At 40.8% G+C, this 16,215-nt stretch overlaps 1 protein-coding gene across 2 annotated transcripts in view; it reads right to left on the bottom strand.

The window, feature by feature from the left end:
- ttc7b (tetratricopeptide repeat domain 7B) overlaps positions 1–16,215 on the bottom strand; it is a 478,574-nt gene that overhangs the window by 239,688 nt on the left and 222,671 nt on the right. For both annotated transcript variants that reach the window (XM_059961183.1, XM_059961187.1), the window contains exons 9-11: positions 14,973–15,110; positions 4,804–4,887; positions 3,484–3,588 (exon numbers count right to left, since the gene is read on the bottom strand). In XM_059961183.1, coding sequence (XP_059817166.1) covers positions 3,484–3,588; positions 4,804–4,887; positions 14,973–15,110 — 327 coding nt within the window. The remainder of the gene's footprint in view (positions 1–3,483; positions 3,589–4,803; positions 4,888–14,972; positions 15,111–16,215) is intronic.

The following is a 16,215-nucleotide window of genomic DNA, read 5'->3' as shown; positions in this document are numbered from 1 at the left end:
ACAACTCTGAGTTTTGTCTTCCACAGACTGCCACAAAGCAATGAAACACCATGGCGGAAAACATCAAACACCAATGCACAAAATGTGCAAACGGCGAAAAAGCAGCAAAAAATAGAATATAAAATATCAAAATATAGAGACATTAAAACAATCTAGGAATATTCAGTTTAGTTCAGTTCAATTTAGCACTGTGTCGTTCATTGACTGCAGGCTGTAGAGCCAGTCCGGTCCCATCAAAACTACACAAAATAGCAATTTAAACAAAGGGGTAGCCAGAAACCAGAAACACATCTAACATGAACTGCATGCACAGCACGCTCCACAAACCTTGTTGATTAAACCTTGCCCAAAACTCAAAATTCTGGTAGCATCAAGCAAGAAAGAGAGACCAGACAAATGCAGGCAAACAGTGCTGAACAACTGCTCGTCTTCTGCTCTTATTCCTGTTAATTTCAATCTTGCTCGATGCTTTAATCAGTGAGATCAGCAAGAAATGGAGTTGATCACGGACACACGTTCTGCTCAAAACCTCATCAAACTCCCTTGAAGAGAGCAAAGGACTAGATCACTCTATCGGCCCGAAAACACACCATCAAAATGTAAATTACAGGTTCCAACAGCATGCAGCTTAGTGGCAGAATCATGTTTAAAAGAAGAAGTAAAAGAAGCAACTTCGTGAACTGTATGAAGGATGTCATCTTTGGTTGCGTTCTTCTCTGGCTCCATCCTTGCCTTCTATGGCTGTATCCTCTGGTCCTAGACTCTCCCACTATTGGAAACGGACAATCCACATCCACTCTATCAATGCCTTTCAATATTTTGTAGGTTTCCATGAGGCCCTCCTCATTCTTCTAAATTCCAGTGAGTACAGGCCCAAAGCCCAATGAACTTTTTTACAAATTAAACTTTATTCATAATGAAAAATTATTTACAAGAATTATTTACCATTCAATGCATTTTTACTCTTTAAATACATTGTCAGTGTTCACACACATTAATAGCACTGGTGCCACTCAAGTGGCAATTTCAGGTGGTATAATAACTACTACAATAATCAAGCAGCTTCCTCACTTCACCTGGCTCCCCCCTCATCGAGAAGAACCCTGCATCGTGGTTCTTCCCAAATGTGCCCTTGTGGTGACTGCACCAAGTTTGAGTGCGTCCCTCAGCATGAATTCCTGCAGCCTGGAATGTGCCGGTTGGCAGCATTCCTCCACGGACATCTTGAACAAATTTTGGTCCAACTAAAGAGTGCCTTTCACCAAGCTGATGATCTGCCAGCAGTACTTGATGTTTGTCTCTGTGCTTACCCCTGGAAACAGTCCATAGGTCAGAGAGTCCTCTGACATGCTGCTGCTCATCTTTCTCGATGCCCTCTTCATAAACCCACAGTCTGCAAAGAAGTGAGCTACTGTCTCTTGCCCACTACAGTCATCCCGTGGGTGGCGGGATGTGGCGATGACGCTCTGGGCATGCAGGAAGGATCTAACTTGACTGGGAGAGCCCCTCTCACACCCAGCCATGTGTGGTCTTGGTGAGACCTGGCGATGAAGCATTCTGTCAGATGGTCTAGACACTCAGGAAAACACCTACATTGAGTCTTTTTCCTGCAGTATCTGGATGATGTTCTGTGCTGATCACTGCCTGATTACCTTGTGGTCAAAGGTTTTGGTCTGGAAGAATGTTTTTGTGAAGAACTGGTAGCGTGGCAACATCCAGCTGACTGGGACATTGCACAGCAAAAGGGCAAGACCCATCTTTTGCAACATTGAGGACAGATAGAAACTTGGCATAGAGAGGTATTTGGTGCCCATATATTTAGGCTCCACACACAGCTTGATGCAGCCACACACAAAAGTGGTCATCAGGATGAAGTCAACACTGGCTACATTTATATCTCCCACAGTGCAGGGACTTGTGCATGGTGACCCATCTTAGATCCCCAGATAAACCTGAAGACAGCTTGGATGATTCCCAAGCTGGAGGAGTGGAGGATGGGCTGCTCCTGCACCACGTACAGTAGCGCTGAGAGCGCCTCCCATCTGTTGACCATGTTCTTCCCAGTTATTTACAGGGAGCGCCCTCCTCCCAGTCCCAATTTCTGTTTTACTTTCCCAGTCCACTCCTCCAATTCTTGTTGCATGCCTCGGCCCCTCCAAACCAGATCTCCAGCACGTTCATGTAATCCGACTTGGTGGTGAAGGGGAGTCTGGATCGGTCGGGCCAGCTGCCAAAGAGCATGCTCTTTGTGCGGTTAACCTTGGCCCCTGATGTCAATTCAAACTGGTCACAGATGCTGATCGATCTGCAAACTGACCTCGTATCTGAACAGAAGACAGTGATGGCGTCTACACACAGTGAGGTTTCACTTGGGTTACTCCACTGTCCAGCAGCCTCACCCTTCTTATGCTCTTGTTCTTCCTGATGGCTTCAGCAAAGGGTTCTACACAACACACAAACAAGTCAAAGGGAGAATGGGCAACACTGCCTGACTTCAGACTTGATGGGAAAGTTATTTGTTTTCCAACCATTGACTTGAACTCTACTATGTACATGTTGAGCAGCTGGATCCAATTCCTGATTCCATCACAAAATCCCACTTTGGAGAGTACATCCATCATGTATGTGTGTGATATCCTGGTGAAGGTTTTCTCCTGGTCCAAGCTGACCAGGCAGGCATCCACCCCATGTTCTGCATGTAAATGATGGTGTCCCTCAGCAGCATGTGGCTGTCAAATATCTTCCTGCCAGATACAGCACAAGTTTGGTCTGGGTGAGTCGCCTATCTTAGAACCGACTTGACACGGTTGGCTATGGCCTTGGACACATTCAAGAGTGAAATGGGTCTCCAATTCTTAATGTCATCTCTTTCCCTCTTCTCCTTGTAGATGAAGGTAATGATGACACTCCTCATGCCAGCTAGAAGCATTGTACATTTCCAGCAGGTCTGGGCACATCCAGTTCCATAGAGCCGAGCACAATTCAATCAGTAAGCCATTGCTTCTGGGAGTTTTATTTGAGTCAAAGGAATGGATGGAGCCAATCAGCTCCTCCAGGGTCAGTGGCTGGTCCATACCCTCCCACTTGCTATCATCTAATACTTCCTTGATAGACGACAGGAAGTTCTGGGAGGCTGTAGTTTCTGTCATACAGACTGGCACAGAAGGACTTACGGAGCCTCAATATGTCCATCTGTGAGGATGCTACTGCACCATCCTCATCCTTAATGCTGTGGATCACAGAGGTTCTCCTGTGAAACTTTAGGAAGAAGAAACGTGTGCACATAAGCCCAGAGCCAACAAGTACTTCTCATACATTAATTCTTTCATTCCTAGGATCATTCTCATAAAACTCCTCTGGGCCGTCTCCAATGTTAGCACATTTGGGGCCCAAAACTGCTCACAAGACTCCATGTCTCATCGACATCTTTATGTAACACTGTAAAATCAACACTTTAATGTTTAGTGAATCCACAATGCTTACCCAGTGAAGAGATCCAATGCACAATTTGGTAGCAAGGAGTGGGATTGTGGGATCATCTGGTTTGAGTCTTATACATTCTCTCAGTACTCTCACTGCCCGTGCAGACTAAGAGAGACAACATGGAATGGAAATAATTTACATTAGAACAAAGAAATACAATAGAATCAATGAAAAACTATACACAAAGACTGACAAGCAACCAATGTGCAAAAGAAAAAACTGCAAATACAGAAATAATAATAAATAAATAAATACTGAGTTGTAGGGTCTTTGAAAGTGAGTCCTTAGGCTGTGGAATCAGTTATCATTTATCTTCTAACCTACAACAGATTATTTGGTCATTATCTCATATCTGTTTATGATACCTTGCTGTGTGCAAATTAGCTCCCTCCACCTTATTATTAACAGTGGTAAGAAAATGTTCATTTCTACAGTGCCTTTGATGTTCCCAAAGCATTTTATGGTTAATTAAGACTTTCTAAGGTGCAATTACCAATGGAAGGTGCAAAATACTCGATAGTCAGCAACAAAGTCAAATATAAATGACTAGAGGAATCATGTTACTTTGGTGAACTAAATGATAATTATTGTTGAGGACACCAGATAAACTTCTTCACCTGAAAATGCAGACAGAGTCTCATGTGAAATCCAGCATCTGGTACTGCTTCACTAAAACTTAGTGAATATTGTAAGGCCTAGATACGGTGGATGGGGAACATCAACAGACAGGCAGCTGTGGAATCCAAGTCATTTAAGGCAGAGGTTAATAGGTTCTTGATTAGTAAATGCATCAAAGGTTATAGGGAGAAGGCCTGCAAATGGAGTTGTGAGCGAAAATAAATTAGCCATGAGCAAACTTGGTGGATCATTAAAACATTCTGAGATGTAATTTCTCTCCCTTTCTCTATTTATGGTCTTATGATCTTGTGGAGGCCTGAGGGCCCAAGTTTTCAGTGTAGTTGATTTCTTGAATTACCTGCCAGAACTGATGGACACAGGAACAGTAACAATACTTCAGAGGCACCTGGAGAGGTACTTGAATGAACTGAGCACAGATTCTTGATTAATAAGGGCATCTGAGGCTACAGTGAGAAGGCAGGAAAATGTAGTTGAGAGGGATAATAAATCAGACAGGATGTAATGGCAGAGCAGACTTAATAAGCTGAATGACCTAATTTTGCTCCAATGTCTTATGGTCTATTATGGTCTCACACACAGCGCAGTTCATGCAAAAACTGTAAATTGTTTTGACAGTGGCCATTTTACTTGATTCAACTAGAAACATACTGAATTCTTCACATTTATTTAATTACCACTAACCTTGCCAGCAGCCATCAGGGACAATGCAAACTGGTACCAAAGGTGAAACTCCTCAAATGTAAACTTCATTGCTCGTTCCAAGCACTAGAATTGAAAATAAACACTTTAATTTCAATATCTGTCACAGCTCACATTACATGATGCTAGAATCAACAATAAAATTCCCCTCGTGTTATGAGTATGGACTGATACCTCAGAATCAGAATCAGGTTTATTATCAATAATGTCACAAAATTTGTTGTTTTGTGGCAGCAGTACAGTGCAATACATAAAAATTACTATGAATTACAATAAGAATATATTTTAAAAAGAGCAAAAAGAGAGCAAAATAGATAATGTTCATGGTCTGTTCAGAAATCTGAAGGGGGAAAGGGAAAGAATCTGCTCCTGAAACATTGTTCCTGAAGTGTTTTTAAGCTCCTGTACCTCCATCTCAATGGTAGTAACAAAAAGAGGGCATATTCTGGATGGTGAGGGTTCTTCATGTTGGGTGTTACCTTATTGAGGCACTGCCTTTTGAAGATGTCGTTGATGGTGGGGAGACTAATGCTCATGATGGAGCTGACAAGTCTACAGCCTTCTGAAGCTTTTTTCTGATCCTATACATTGGAACCTTCATACCAGGTAGTCATGCAACCAGTAAGAATGCTCTCCATGGTACATCTGTAGAAATTTGCTTGAATCTCCTCAAAATGGCATGCCTTCTTCATGACTGCATGAATATCTTGGGCCCAGGATGGGTTTTCTGAAATGTTACTGATATCTTAGATGGCGATGAGGAGGCATACAAGAAAGATAGATTGACTGCTGAGGGTATTCCAACAACAACTTTACACTCAACATCAGAGGGCCGGTGAGGCACAAGGCAAGATGGCAGCACAACACTGAGCACTGACATATAACCCTCCTTTTTCACGTTCTTTAGGGCTCATAGACAGTCTTAACACAAGGCTGAGTTGGAGAAAGATCTAACTAAAGACATGACCTCAAAAAAAGATCCAAATTCAACCACGAAACAAGAAACCAGCAGACGACACCAAGCTAACGATTCATCCGAGGAAATAGCTATGATAATTAAGCAAATAATGGCAACGGAGATGGAATCACTGCAAGAAACTGTAGCCCACATGCTAAAGGAGTAGCTGGAAAAGGCTCTCGACCCCATTCTCTGCATATGGCAGAGAATGGCAACATTCTCCAGTTATTAAAGGAGCAAGCAGTCATTCATGCTAAAAAATTTAGCATGGTCTTCAACAAAATAGACAACATTCAGGTTAGCTTACGCAAGAATGAAAAAGTTAATAACTCCTGTCTCGCGGAGGTGACTAAGATACGGAAGAAGCTAAATGACTTGGAGGACAGATCCAGGAGAAACAATTTGCGACTGATCAACTTACCAACAGCGCAAAGGGCGACGATCCAAGAGGTTACCTCCAGGAGATGCTACCTAATTGGATTCCAGCACTCAAGAATTCCCACAGCACTCCATTGGAGATTGATAGAACACACAGAATCTTTACCAACAACACTTCAAGACCGCGGACCATGGTCTTTAGGCTTCTATGGTACACCATAGCAGGCTATCATGGAGGGTGCAAGGAAAGCCAAACCTACTCTCTCTGATGGTACCCAGCTGAAGTTCTTCGCCGACTACAGACCCGGTACGATGCTGGAACAGCAAAGATACAAGGAGATCCGCGCTAAGCTTTGACAGAAGGGGATCAACTCGTTCCTCATATACCTGGTGATTTTGAGAGTGAATATCAAGGGCATGAAGGTGTTGCTTAACTCGGCAGAGGAAGCGAAAGAAGCTCTGAAATCATCGGTGCTGGGAGGTATGGAAGAAGACCCTGGGCTAAGTCCACATGCATGGAACTGCATTAAGAGCTCAGACCTGCCTGTATGCGCAATCTTAGCAGGCATGGGCAAGTTAATGTCCTAGGTGTGGAGTTTTCTGGTTATTCTTTTATTGGAAAGTCATTCGATGCACTTTTGTATTTAGTTAATTAAGGGGCCAATCTGTTTCTGAGTATTGCAGGTCAGAGTTTTAAGGTAATGGCTTAGTTAACTTGTTAGTACAAGGATGACATGGTAAAGTGATGTAAGTCCGCCTAGAATATACTTATTATCTTTTACTTTCTAAGGCGATATTCAACACACCCAAATGTCATACTTCATCAAGAATGAAGCTGAAAACAGCAGTTTGTTCTGAATAACTTCAGTCGTACATGTTCATTTCGGGTTATGTCTCCAGTAGACTTGTTTACGTTCATGGGTGCCAGGTAAGACGTCATTGGCGTCATTGCTAAGCAACGGTGTATTAAAGCAACAGTCTCCCACAAGAGAGCTGTTGGGGTCTTGATTATGTGTTACATTTGAGACGGGAATGCTTTTAATTATATAGGTTAACGGGTTTGACCAGGTTTTTTTCTTGTCTCTTTGATATGATTGTCTATGAGAACTGCTTTGCCTTTCTAAATGTGTTGGTGCTGGGGGGGCCAGTTATTGTTCAGTGTCTGACATTGCTAAGTGACACGCACAGATGTTACAAAGTAAAGGGTTGAATGGGAGGGGTGATGGGAAGGGGGTAACTCAGGACTCCAACACCAACTTACAACAACAGGTCCTGGGGAAGATGAGCAACACAGATAAATTAGAAAATCTTACTATTGTACAATTTAATGTTAGAGGATTAAACTCTCGCTACAAGCTTTCAAAGGTTTTAGATCTCTTACTCAGAAAGAATATACAATTTCGTGCTGTTACAGCAAACACATCTTAAACCTAGACATTCCCAGGGTTCAAAATGCTTGTAAAAACCCATTGTGACGTCATCTGATGGTACTCATTCGAAAGGAGTTATGATATTAATGAAAAGAGTAGTATTAATGTATAAATTGAAAAGACTGGTGTCGACAATGAAGGACTGTACATCCATTCAGGGTAAAAAAGTTGTATTCATTAATCTATAGGCCCCAACTATATTCGAGGTTGAATTTTTTCTCCTCAATTGCCTCACAATTACTGAAGTTAAGTGACTACCAACTATATGTTGGTTCGGACATGAATGCTTTGGTAAACAATAACATCGATAAATCCTCCTGAACTACATCAAGATGTCAAGAATCTGCTTCCAAAACACTTAACCTTTTTCTAATGGATTTAAATTTAACTGATGTGCGAAGGGTGCATAATCCATCTGCTAAAGACTATACCTTCTTCTCCACAAGACATAAAACTTTCTCTCGGATAGATTACATTCTTTTATCCTCTAGTTTGCTCCCTTTGGTACACTCAATAGAATTTTTGCCCTGACATCCATCTGATCACAACCCAGTCATATCTACTTTTAATTATGGCAAAAATAAAAATAAGGCTGCTAGGTGGAGGTTTAACTGCACCCTACTGAAAAAAACGATGAATTTCTAACACAACTGGGAACAAAGCTGACGGAATTTATGAATTTAAATAAAAATAGTGTTTCGGATGTGACAGTGGTTTGGGCCCCCAACAAGGGTTTCTTACAAAATAACGCCATATGGTTCAGTTCCCACCTACATAAAAGCCAGCTTCAAAAGATTTCCACCCTAGAAGAACAATGTAAGATTTTGGAGAATGATCTCAAAAGGAGATATACCATAATAAAAGAAAACAAGCTCAAAACAAAATAAACAGAATTAAATGATTTATTAAGAAGCAGGGCAGAATACAAAACCAAACATAAGTATTATGCAGAAGGCAGCAGACTGAGCCATCTTTTGGTACTAACGCTCAAACAACAGGAAGCTAAAAGGTCTATACCAGCGATTAGATGTGTTAAACGTGGAGTAGTATCTTCAACAGAGGAGATAAACAAGACATTCAAGTATTACTTTAAAGGACTGTATACAAGTGGCTCAGTCCCTTCTGAGAATGACTTCACAAATTTTTTTAGTGGATTAGACCTCCATACTTTTAATTAGAGGACACCAAAACTCTAGACTTTCCTATTCCACTGGATGAGCAACTTAAAGCAGTCAAAGCTAAAAATAGATGGCATACCTGTGCAACTTTACCTAGCACTTTGGGATATTCTTGGACTAGTATGGTTAGAAACATAAAATAATGCTACTGGAAATGGCACTTTCCATAGATATCTAAACACAGCCCTGATCACAGTCATATCTAAGCCCGGTCAGGACCCCTTGGAGTGTGCCAATTACCATTCAATCTCCTTGATAATTGCCAACCTCAAGATATTTTCCAAAGTCTTAGCCAGTAGACTTAAGACAGTAGTCGGGAAAATAATTAGCCCAGTTCTAACAGGCTTTATCAGGGGATGTCTCGCATCTGATAATACTCACCGGCTCTTACACAGACTGAGTGCAACTGAGTGCCTGTGGCCTGCTACTTCTAGATGCTGAAAAAGTGTTCGACCACCTTGAATGGCTGTATCTTTGGAGAGTTCTAAAAGAATTTAAGTTCAGCGATAAATTTATCAATCTGATTCAAACACTGTATGCTAATCCTTCAGCCCGGATATGTGTGGGAGGAGGTTTCTCAGAGTTATTTGACATAGGACGGGGCTCACGACAAGGGGACCCTTTGTCTCATTTAATTTTTACTGTATCTATTGAATCGCTTGCACATTTAATTAGAAACTCTTCTCAGATCTCCCCTATTACAATAGGTACAACATCACATTCAATATCACTTTACGTGGACAACACATTAGTTTATATGGCAAATGTTCAACAAACTCTCCACTATGTTTTAAAAACACTGGAGCAATTTGGATTTCTTTTAGGATACACAGTTAATTTGTCAAAATCAGCACTGATGCTGATTAATACAGATAAAAGTAAGGTGTCTCTCCCTCCCCAGATTAAGGTTACAAAACAGGTCCTCTACTTGGGTATTAAAGTTAATACTTCCCCATCTTCTGTGGTTAAAACAAATTACTCATTAATTTTGAAAAAAATAGAAGATATTAATAGATGGAGACACCGGCCAGCATCAGTCCTAGCCCGTATATCAGTCATTAAAATGAACATCTTACCCCACATTAATTTTATCAATGATCCCACTTGCACTTCCAGAAGGATATTGGCAAAAACTGGACTCCCTACTACGATACTACGTTTGGAACGGTAAACGACCCAATATAAAGTGGTCAGCTCTACAATTCAAAAAGTCGGATGGGGGATTGGCCTGTCCAAATTTTAAATTGTATCACTGGGCATTTGAATTAGAGTCTTAGGTATTGGATGGAAGAGGATAAAGTTTTGTCATGGAAAAATATAGAAAAAGAGCTACTAGCACCAATAAGGTTGAAGGACTTTTTCCTTATAGGTATGTCTATCAAAAGATGTGATTTGTATTACAGTCCAATTTTAACCCATATGCTACAAGTGTTCAGAGCAGCAGAAAAATTCCTAAAATTTAAAAGCGTATGGTGCAATTCTTCTCCATTATGGAACAATAATCATCTTCTATCTAGGGGGAAAGCATTCACTAACAGAATTTGGGAGGATAAAGGTATTATTACTCTTCAAGATATTAATGGGGCAAGTACTATCCTTAGCTTTCAAGAACTGGTATCTCGATATAATGATAAAAACTCTCTTTCCTTCTCCTTTAGAGTACGATCAGCTTACAAAGCCTATGGGGCTCCCTGGGAGTCGGATTTAAAGGACTATCCCATTTTAATTTGGATACAGGGTGCTCCAGGACAGATAGTGTCATATATCTATGATAAACTAAACTCCCAGAAATATATGCCCACATCAGGAATGAAAGCCTGGGATAGAGACATACCTGAATTGGGACAAGACTTAGGCTGGGATGCGATTTGGGATAATGCTGCTGGTGCTCCGAAAAACCCAAATCATTGGTATATACACTTGAAATTTTGACATAGAGCATACTTAACACCGAGAATTAGACATCAAATGGGATGGCTCCTTTTGCCCCCACAGAATCGTTGGCTCTTTTATACATGTTGTATTGGAATGTCCGGGGTTTTTGGTTTGTGGGGAAAGGTTATCAGTACTTTTACAGAACTGATGGAGGTATAATTACCAAAGGACCCCACTGTACATCTTCTAAATGATGACACCTAACTTTTGCTTACGGAAAAATCACGCAAAGTCTGGTTGGCAAGCCTGACTGCTGCTAAGAAGATTGTAGACCAGTGCTGGAAACCTCCTCATGATATTTCAAGTACTCACTGGCTTCAGAGCTTTTTGGACATTTCTTACCTGGGACTACCATCAGCAAGAGTAAATGATGCACGACCAAACACAATCTTAATGTGGACAAATTTGATATTTAACTTAAAAGATCTTTTGTTAAAATAGGAATGTTCTGTCCGTGTATGCACTACTATTCAGTTGGTTGGTGGAGGGGAGAGGGATGGTAGGGTGGAGAGGGGGGTGGGGATGAGGAAGAGGATGAGGGGTGGAGGGGGCGGAATGGTGATAAAGGTTGCTAGGTGGCTGGGTTAAACAGTCACAATGTAATCAGCAACTAGTTGTATTGAATGTAATTTGTTGGTGTTGCAATAAAAATTAGAGATAAAAAAACCATCAGAGGACCAAAAAACTGATTGTGGACTTCAGGAAGGGGAAGTTGAGGGAACACACATCAGTCCTTATTGAGGGGTCAGCACTGGAAAAGATGAACAGTTTCAAGTCTGTGGACATCAACATCTCAGAGGATATATATTGGGCCCACCATATTGATGCAGTTACAAAGAAGGGATGCCAGCGGCTATACTGGATTAGAAATCTGGTATGTCACCAAAGACTCTAGCAAATTTCTACAGATATACCATGGAGAGCTTTCTGACTAGTTATGTTATCATCAATATGGAGGCATCAAAGCACAGTATCTTAAGAGACTGCAGATCCATCATTGCACGTCTCTCTATCATTGAGGACAAGAAGGCAGCATTTATCATTAAAGATCCTGACCATCCAGGATGTGTCTTATGATCTTATTCATATCATTACTACCATCATGGAGGGTGTACATGAGCTTGAAGACCACACTCAACATTTTAGGAACATCTTCTGTTCTGCCATCAGACTTCTGAATAGTCCATGAACCAATGAAAACTACTTTGCTATTCTTTTTTTGCACTTTTTAAAACTGGAACTTACTATGCCTGCACTATATTCTGCCACAAAACAACATAGTTCACAAATTATGTTAATGATAATAAACCTGATTCTGATTCAAGGGAAATTTGGGGAAATGGAAGTAATAAATGAAATGTAAATGAGAATGAAGGACTGATGTTCATTGTGACTCCTAATATAACTCTAATAATGGCAGGGGTACCTTGTATAAACAACTCCCTCAACAACAGCTAGCAACAATAAATATTATTCCCATTTTACTAGAGCTTTTAACATAGCAAAGTATCACAAATCATTTCTAAGTACCTCTTGTCTGGCTGCCTGTTTATTCTTTTGACCGTAAATCAGAAAGTTGACTGTAAAGTCTCATTCTTGGAATTAAGGACACAAACTGAAAAATATTTATATTGTACTTTTTGGCCTGATCAGTTCAAGTTATACTTATCCTCAAAAGGCAGTTGTCTACCCTGCTAACCTTATCCCTAACCCCTGTACTATTTTATTTAGTTATAGAGAGAGAGAGCACAGAAACAGGCCCCTCCACCCATAATTGTCCATGTGACCAAAGTATTATAAAGCTAAGTCCATTTTTCAGCACTTAACTTATATCCCTCTAAACTCTTATCATCCATGTACCTATCCACATATTTGGATGTAGTTGATGTTCCTGCCTCAACTACTTGCTCTGGCAGCTGATTTCATATATAAGACCGTAATACATAGCAGGAGAATTAGCCCATTTGGTTCATTGTGTTTACTCTGCCACTAAAACATAGCCAATTTATTTTCCCTCTCAACCACATTTTTGCCTTCTCCCCTTATCCTTTGACATCCTTACTAATCAAGAACCTATCAACTACCGCTTTTACCTTATGTGTAAAAAACTTGCTTCTCAGGTTTTCTTTAAATGTCTGTTTTTGCACTACTTATTTTAATTTAACTATTTTATATATGTATTTATTGTAATTCAGTTTTTTCTATATCATTGTACTGCTGCCACAAAGTTAACCAATTTAGGAAGGTTCAATCGTTAGGTATTAATATTGAAGTAGTAAAATGGATTCACCAGTGGCTGGATGGGAGATACCAGAGAGTAGTGGTGGATAACTGTTTATCAGGTTGGAGGCCGGTGACTAGTGGTGTGCCTCAGGGATCCGTACTGGGTGTAATGTTGTTTGTCATATACATTAATGATCTGGATGATGGGTTGGTAAATTGGATTAGTAAGTATGCAAATGATACTAAGGTAGGTGGCGTTGTGGATAATGAAGTAGGTTTTCAAAGCTTGCAGAGAGATTTAGGCCAGTTAAAAGAGTGGGCTGAATGACGGCAGATGGAGGCTAATGCTGGTAAGTGTGAGGTGCTACATTTTGGTAGGATTAATCCTAATAGGACATACATGGTAAATGGTAGGGTATTGAAGAATGCAGTAGAACAGAGTGATCTAGGAATAATGGTGCATAGTTCCCTGAAGGTGGAATCTCAAGTGGATAGGGTGGTGAAGAAAGCTTTTGGTATGTTGGCCTTTATAAATCATAGCATTGTGTATAGGAGTTGGGATGTAATGTTAAAATTGTACAAGGCATTGGTAAGGCCAAATTTGGAGTATTGTGTACAATTCTGGTCACGGAATTATAGGAAAGATGTCAACGAATTATAGGAAAGATGTCAACAAATTAGAGAGAGTACAGAGAAAATTTACTAGAATGTTACCTGGGTTTCAGCACCTAAGTTAAAGGGAAAGGTTGAACAAGTTAGGTTTTTATTCTTTACAGCGCAGAAGGTTGAGGGGGGACTTGATAGAGGTAACTAAAATTATGAGGGGGATAGGTAGAGTTGACGTGGGTAGGCTTTATCCATTGAGAGTAGGGGAGATTCTAACAAGAGGTTAACACTTCTAATGAAAGCAGAGTCATCAACTAAATCATACCCAGGAACATAGGAATTAGAGGGAATAAATATGAAGCTGAGATATATACTCTGTGAGAGATTGAACCAAACATAAGTTCAGAAGAATCAGAATCAGAATCAGGTTTATTATCACCAGCATGTGACGTGAAATTTGTTAACCTAGCAGCAGCAGCAGTTCAATGCAATTCATAATCTAGCAGAGAAAGAGAAAACAGAACACTACAGCACAGTGCAGTCCCTTTGGCCCACAATGTGCCAACCTTATAACCTACTTTAAGATCAATTTAACTCTGTCGTCGTACAGTTATTAAGTATGGAAACAGGCCCTTTGGCCCGGCTTGTACATGACGACTAAGAAGCCCTTCTAAGTTTGACCCATTTGTTTGTGTTCATCTAATTCCCTCTATCCCTTTCCCATTCATGTACTTGTTCAAATGTCTTTTATACATTGTAATTATACTCATCTGTACCACTTTTTCTGCCAGCTTGTTATATAATTCCACCCCATCCTTAAACATCTTTCCTCTACTCTCTATTCGTGATCTTCCACCTTATCAATGTGGGAGGTGAATGAGGGGGATTTGACAGAGCTTTACAAAATTATGAGTATAGAAGAGTAAACGCAAGCAGGCTTTTTCCACTGCGGTTGAGTGAGACTTGAACTAGAGATCATAAGAGTGAAAGGTGAAATACTTAAGGGGAAACTGAAGGGGAACATCTTCACTCAGAGGCTAGTGTGAGTGTGGAATGAGATGCCAGTGGAAGTGGTAAATGCAGGTTTGATTTCAACATGGATGTGTGAGGTACGAAGGGCTATGGTCCAGGTGTGGGTTGATGCAACTAGGCAGACTAACAATTAGGCTTGGACTAGATGGACAAAGGGTCTGTTTCTGTGCAGTGGCATTCCATGACTCAATGTCCCCCATGATCTTATAAGCCTTTAAAAGGTAACTCCTCGGCCTGCTTTGCTCCAAGGAAAACAATCCCTGTCAGACCAGCCTTTCCTTATATCTCCAGCTCTTCAGTCCTGGCAACAAAGAGGGGCCAGAGAGTAACCGAAGTGAAATATACTGATGGACAGTACTAGGCTGGTTCGATGTTGTGTAATGGAATACCTGCCTTCGGGGCTGCACTCACCTCTGACAACATTTCATACTGTCCCCGCCTTCCCAGTGCAATGGTGAGCAGATCGTAGACAATGGAGGCACTCTGTAAACTGATGACTCGATCATTGTTGTGTTCTGGGATCCGGCTCAGCACTGCATCCCTATTAGCCTGACAGATACAAATACATAATTAAGTGGGGTCAAAGGTAACATAAATTGTTTCAGCATTCCTGTTCAATTTTTTTTGCGATTACTTAAAGAATCAAAAGATATGCCAAACTAGATAAAAGAGTTTTTTTATTAAATGTAGGAATCAAAAACAACGTACAAATACAAAATTATGAGAGGTTTAGATAAGGTAAATGCCAACATGCTTTTTCCACTGTGATTGGGTGGGACTACAACTAGAGGTCATGGATTAAAGATGAAAGGTGAAAAGTTTAAGGGGAACATGAGGGGAAACTTCTTCAGACAGAAGGTTGGGAGAATGAGCTACCAGCACTTGGTGCATGCAAGCTCGAGTTCAATGTTTAAGAGAAGTGTGGATAGGCACATGGATGGCAGGATGATGAATGGCTACAGTCTGGGTGCAAGTTGATGGGATTAGGCAGTTTAAATAGTTCAGCACAGTCTAGATGGACCTCTTTCTGTGCTGCACTTTTCTATGGCTCAATGACTCTATAAAAGCTCGCTGCCAACTTTTATAGAGCAATACAATATGGAAACAGGCCGTTTGACCCAATTCCTCTTTGGCAAATGGAGTTCAAATCTGGAAAGTGTGATGTAATACACTTTGGAAGGTCGACCTTGAAGGTGGAGTACAGGGTTAATGGCAGGATTCTTAGCAGATGAATCTTAAGACTCTACATCTACAGATCCCTTAAAGTTGCCGCACAAATTGATAGGGTGGTTAAGAAAGTGTATGGCATGTTCAAGAGCTGCGAGGTAGCGCTGTAGCTCTATAAAAACCCTGGTTAGACATCATTTGGAGTATTGCGTTCAGTTCTGGTTCACTCATTAGAGGAAGGAAATGGAAGCTTTATAGAGGAGATTTACCAGAATGCTGCCTGGATTAGAGAGCATGTCTTATGAGGAAAAGTTGAGCAAGCAATAGCCTTTCTCTTTGAGGTGGAGGAGGAGGAATAGGTAACTTGATAGAGGTGTATAAAATAATGAGGCACTTACAGAGTGGACAGTTAGTGCCAGGATAGCAATGCTTAATGTGAGAGGGCGTATCTTTAGGGTGATTGGAGGAAACTGTAAGGACAATGTAA

Source organism: Hypanus sabinus, chromosome 2 (assembly GCF_030144855.1).
Source record: "Hypanus sabinus isolate sHypSab1 chromosome 2, sHypSab1.hap1, whole genome shotgun sequence".
NCBI classification, from domain to species: Eukaryota; Metazoa; Chordata; class Chondrichthyes; order Myliobatiformes; family Dasyatidae; genus Hypanus; species Hypanus sabinus.
Note: the sequence above shows the minus strand (reverse complement) of the source record. Positions and strands in the feature narration are given on the sequence as shown.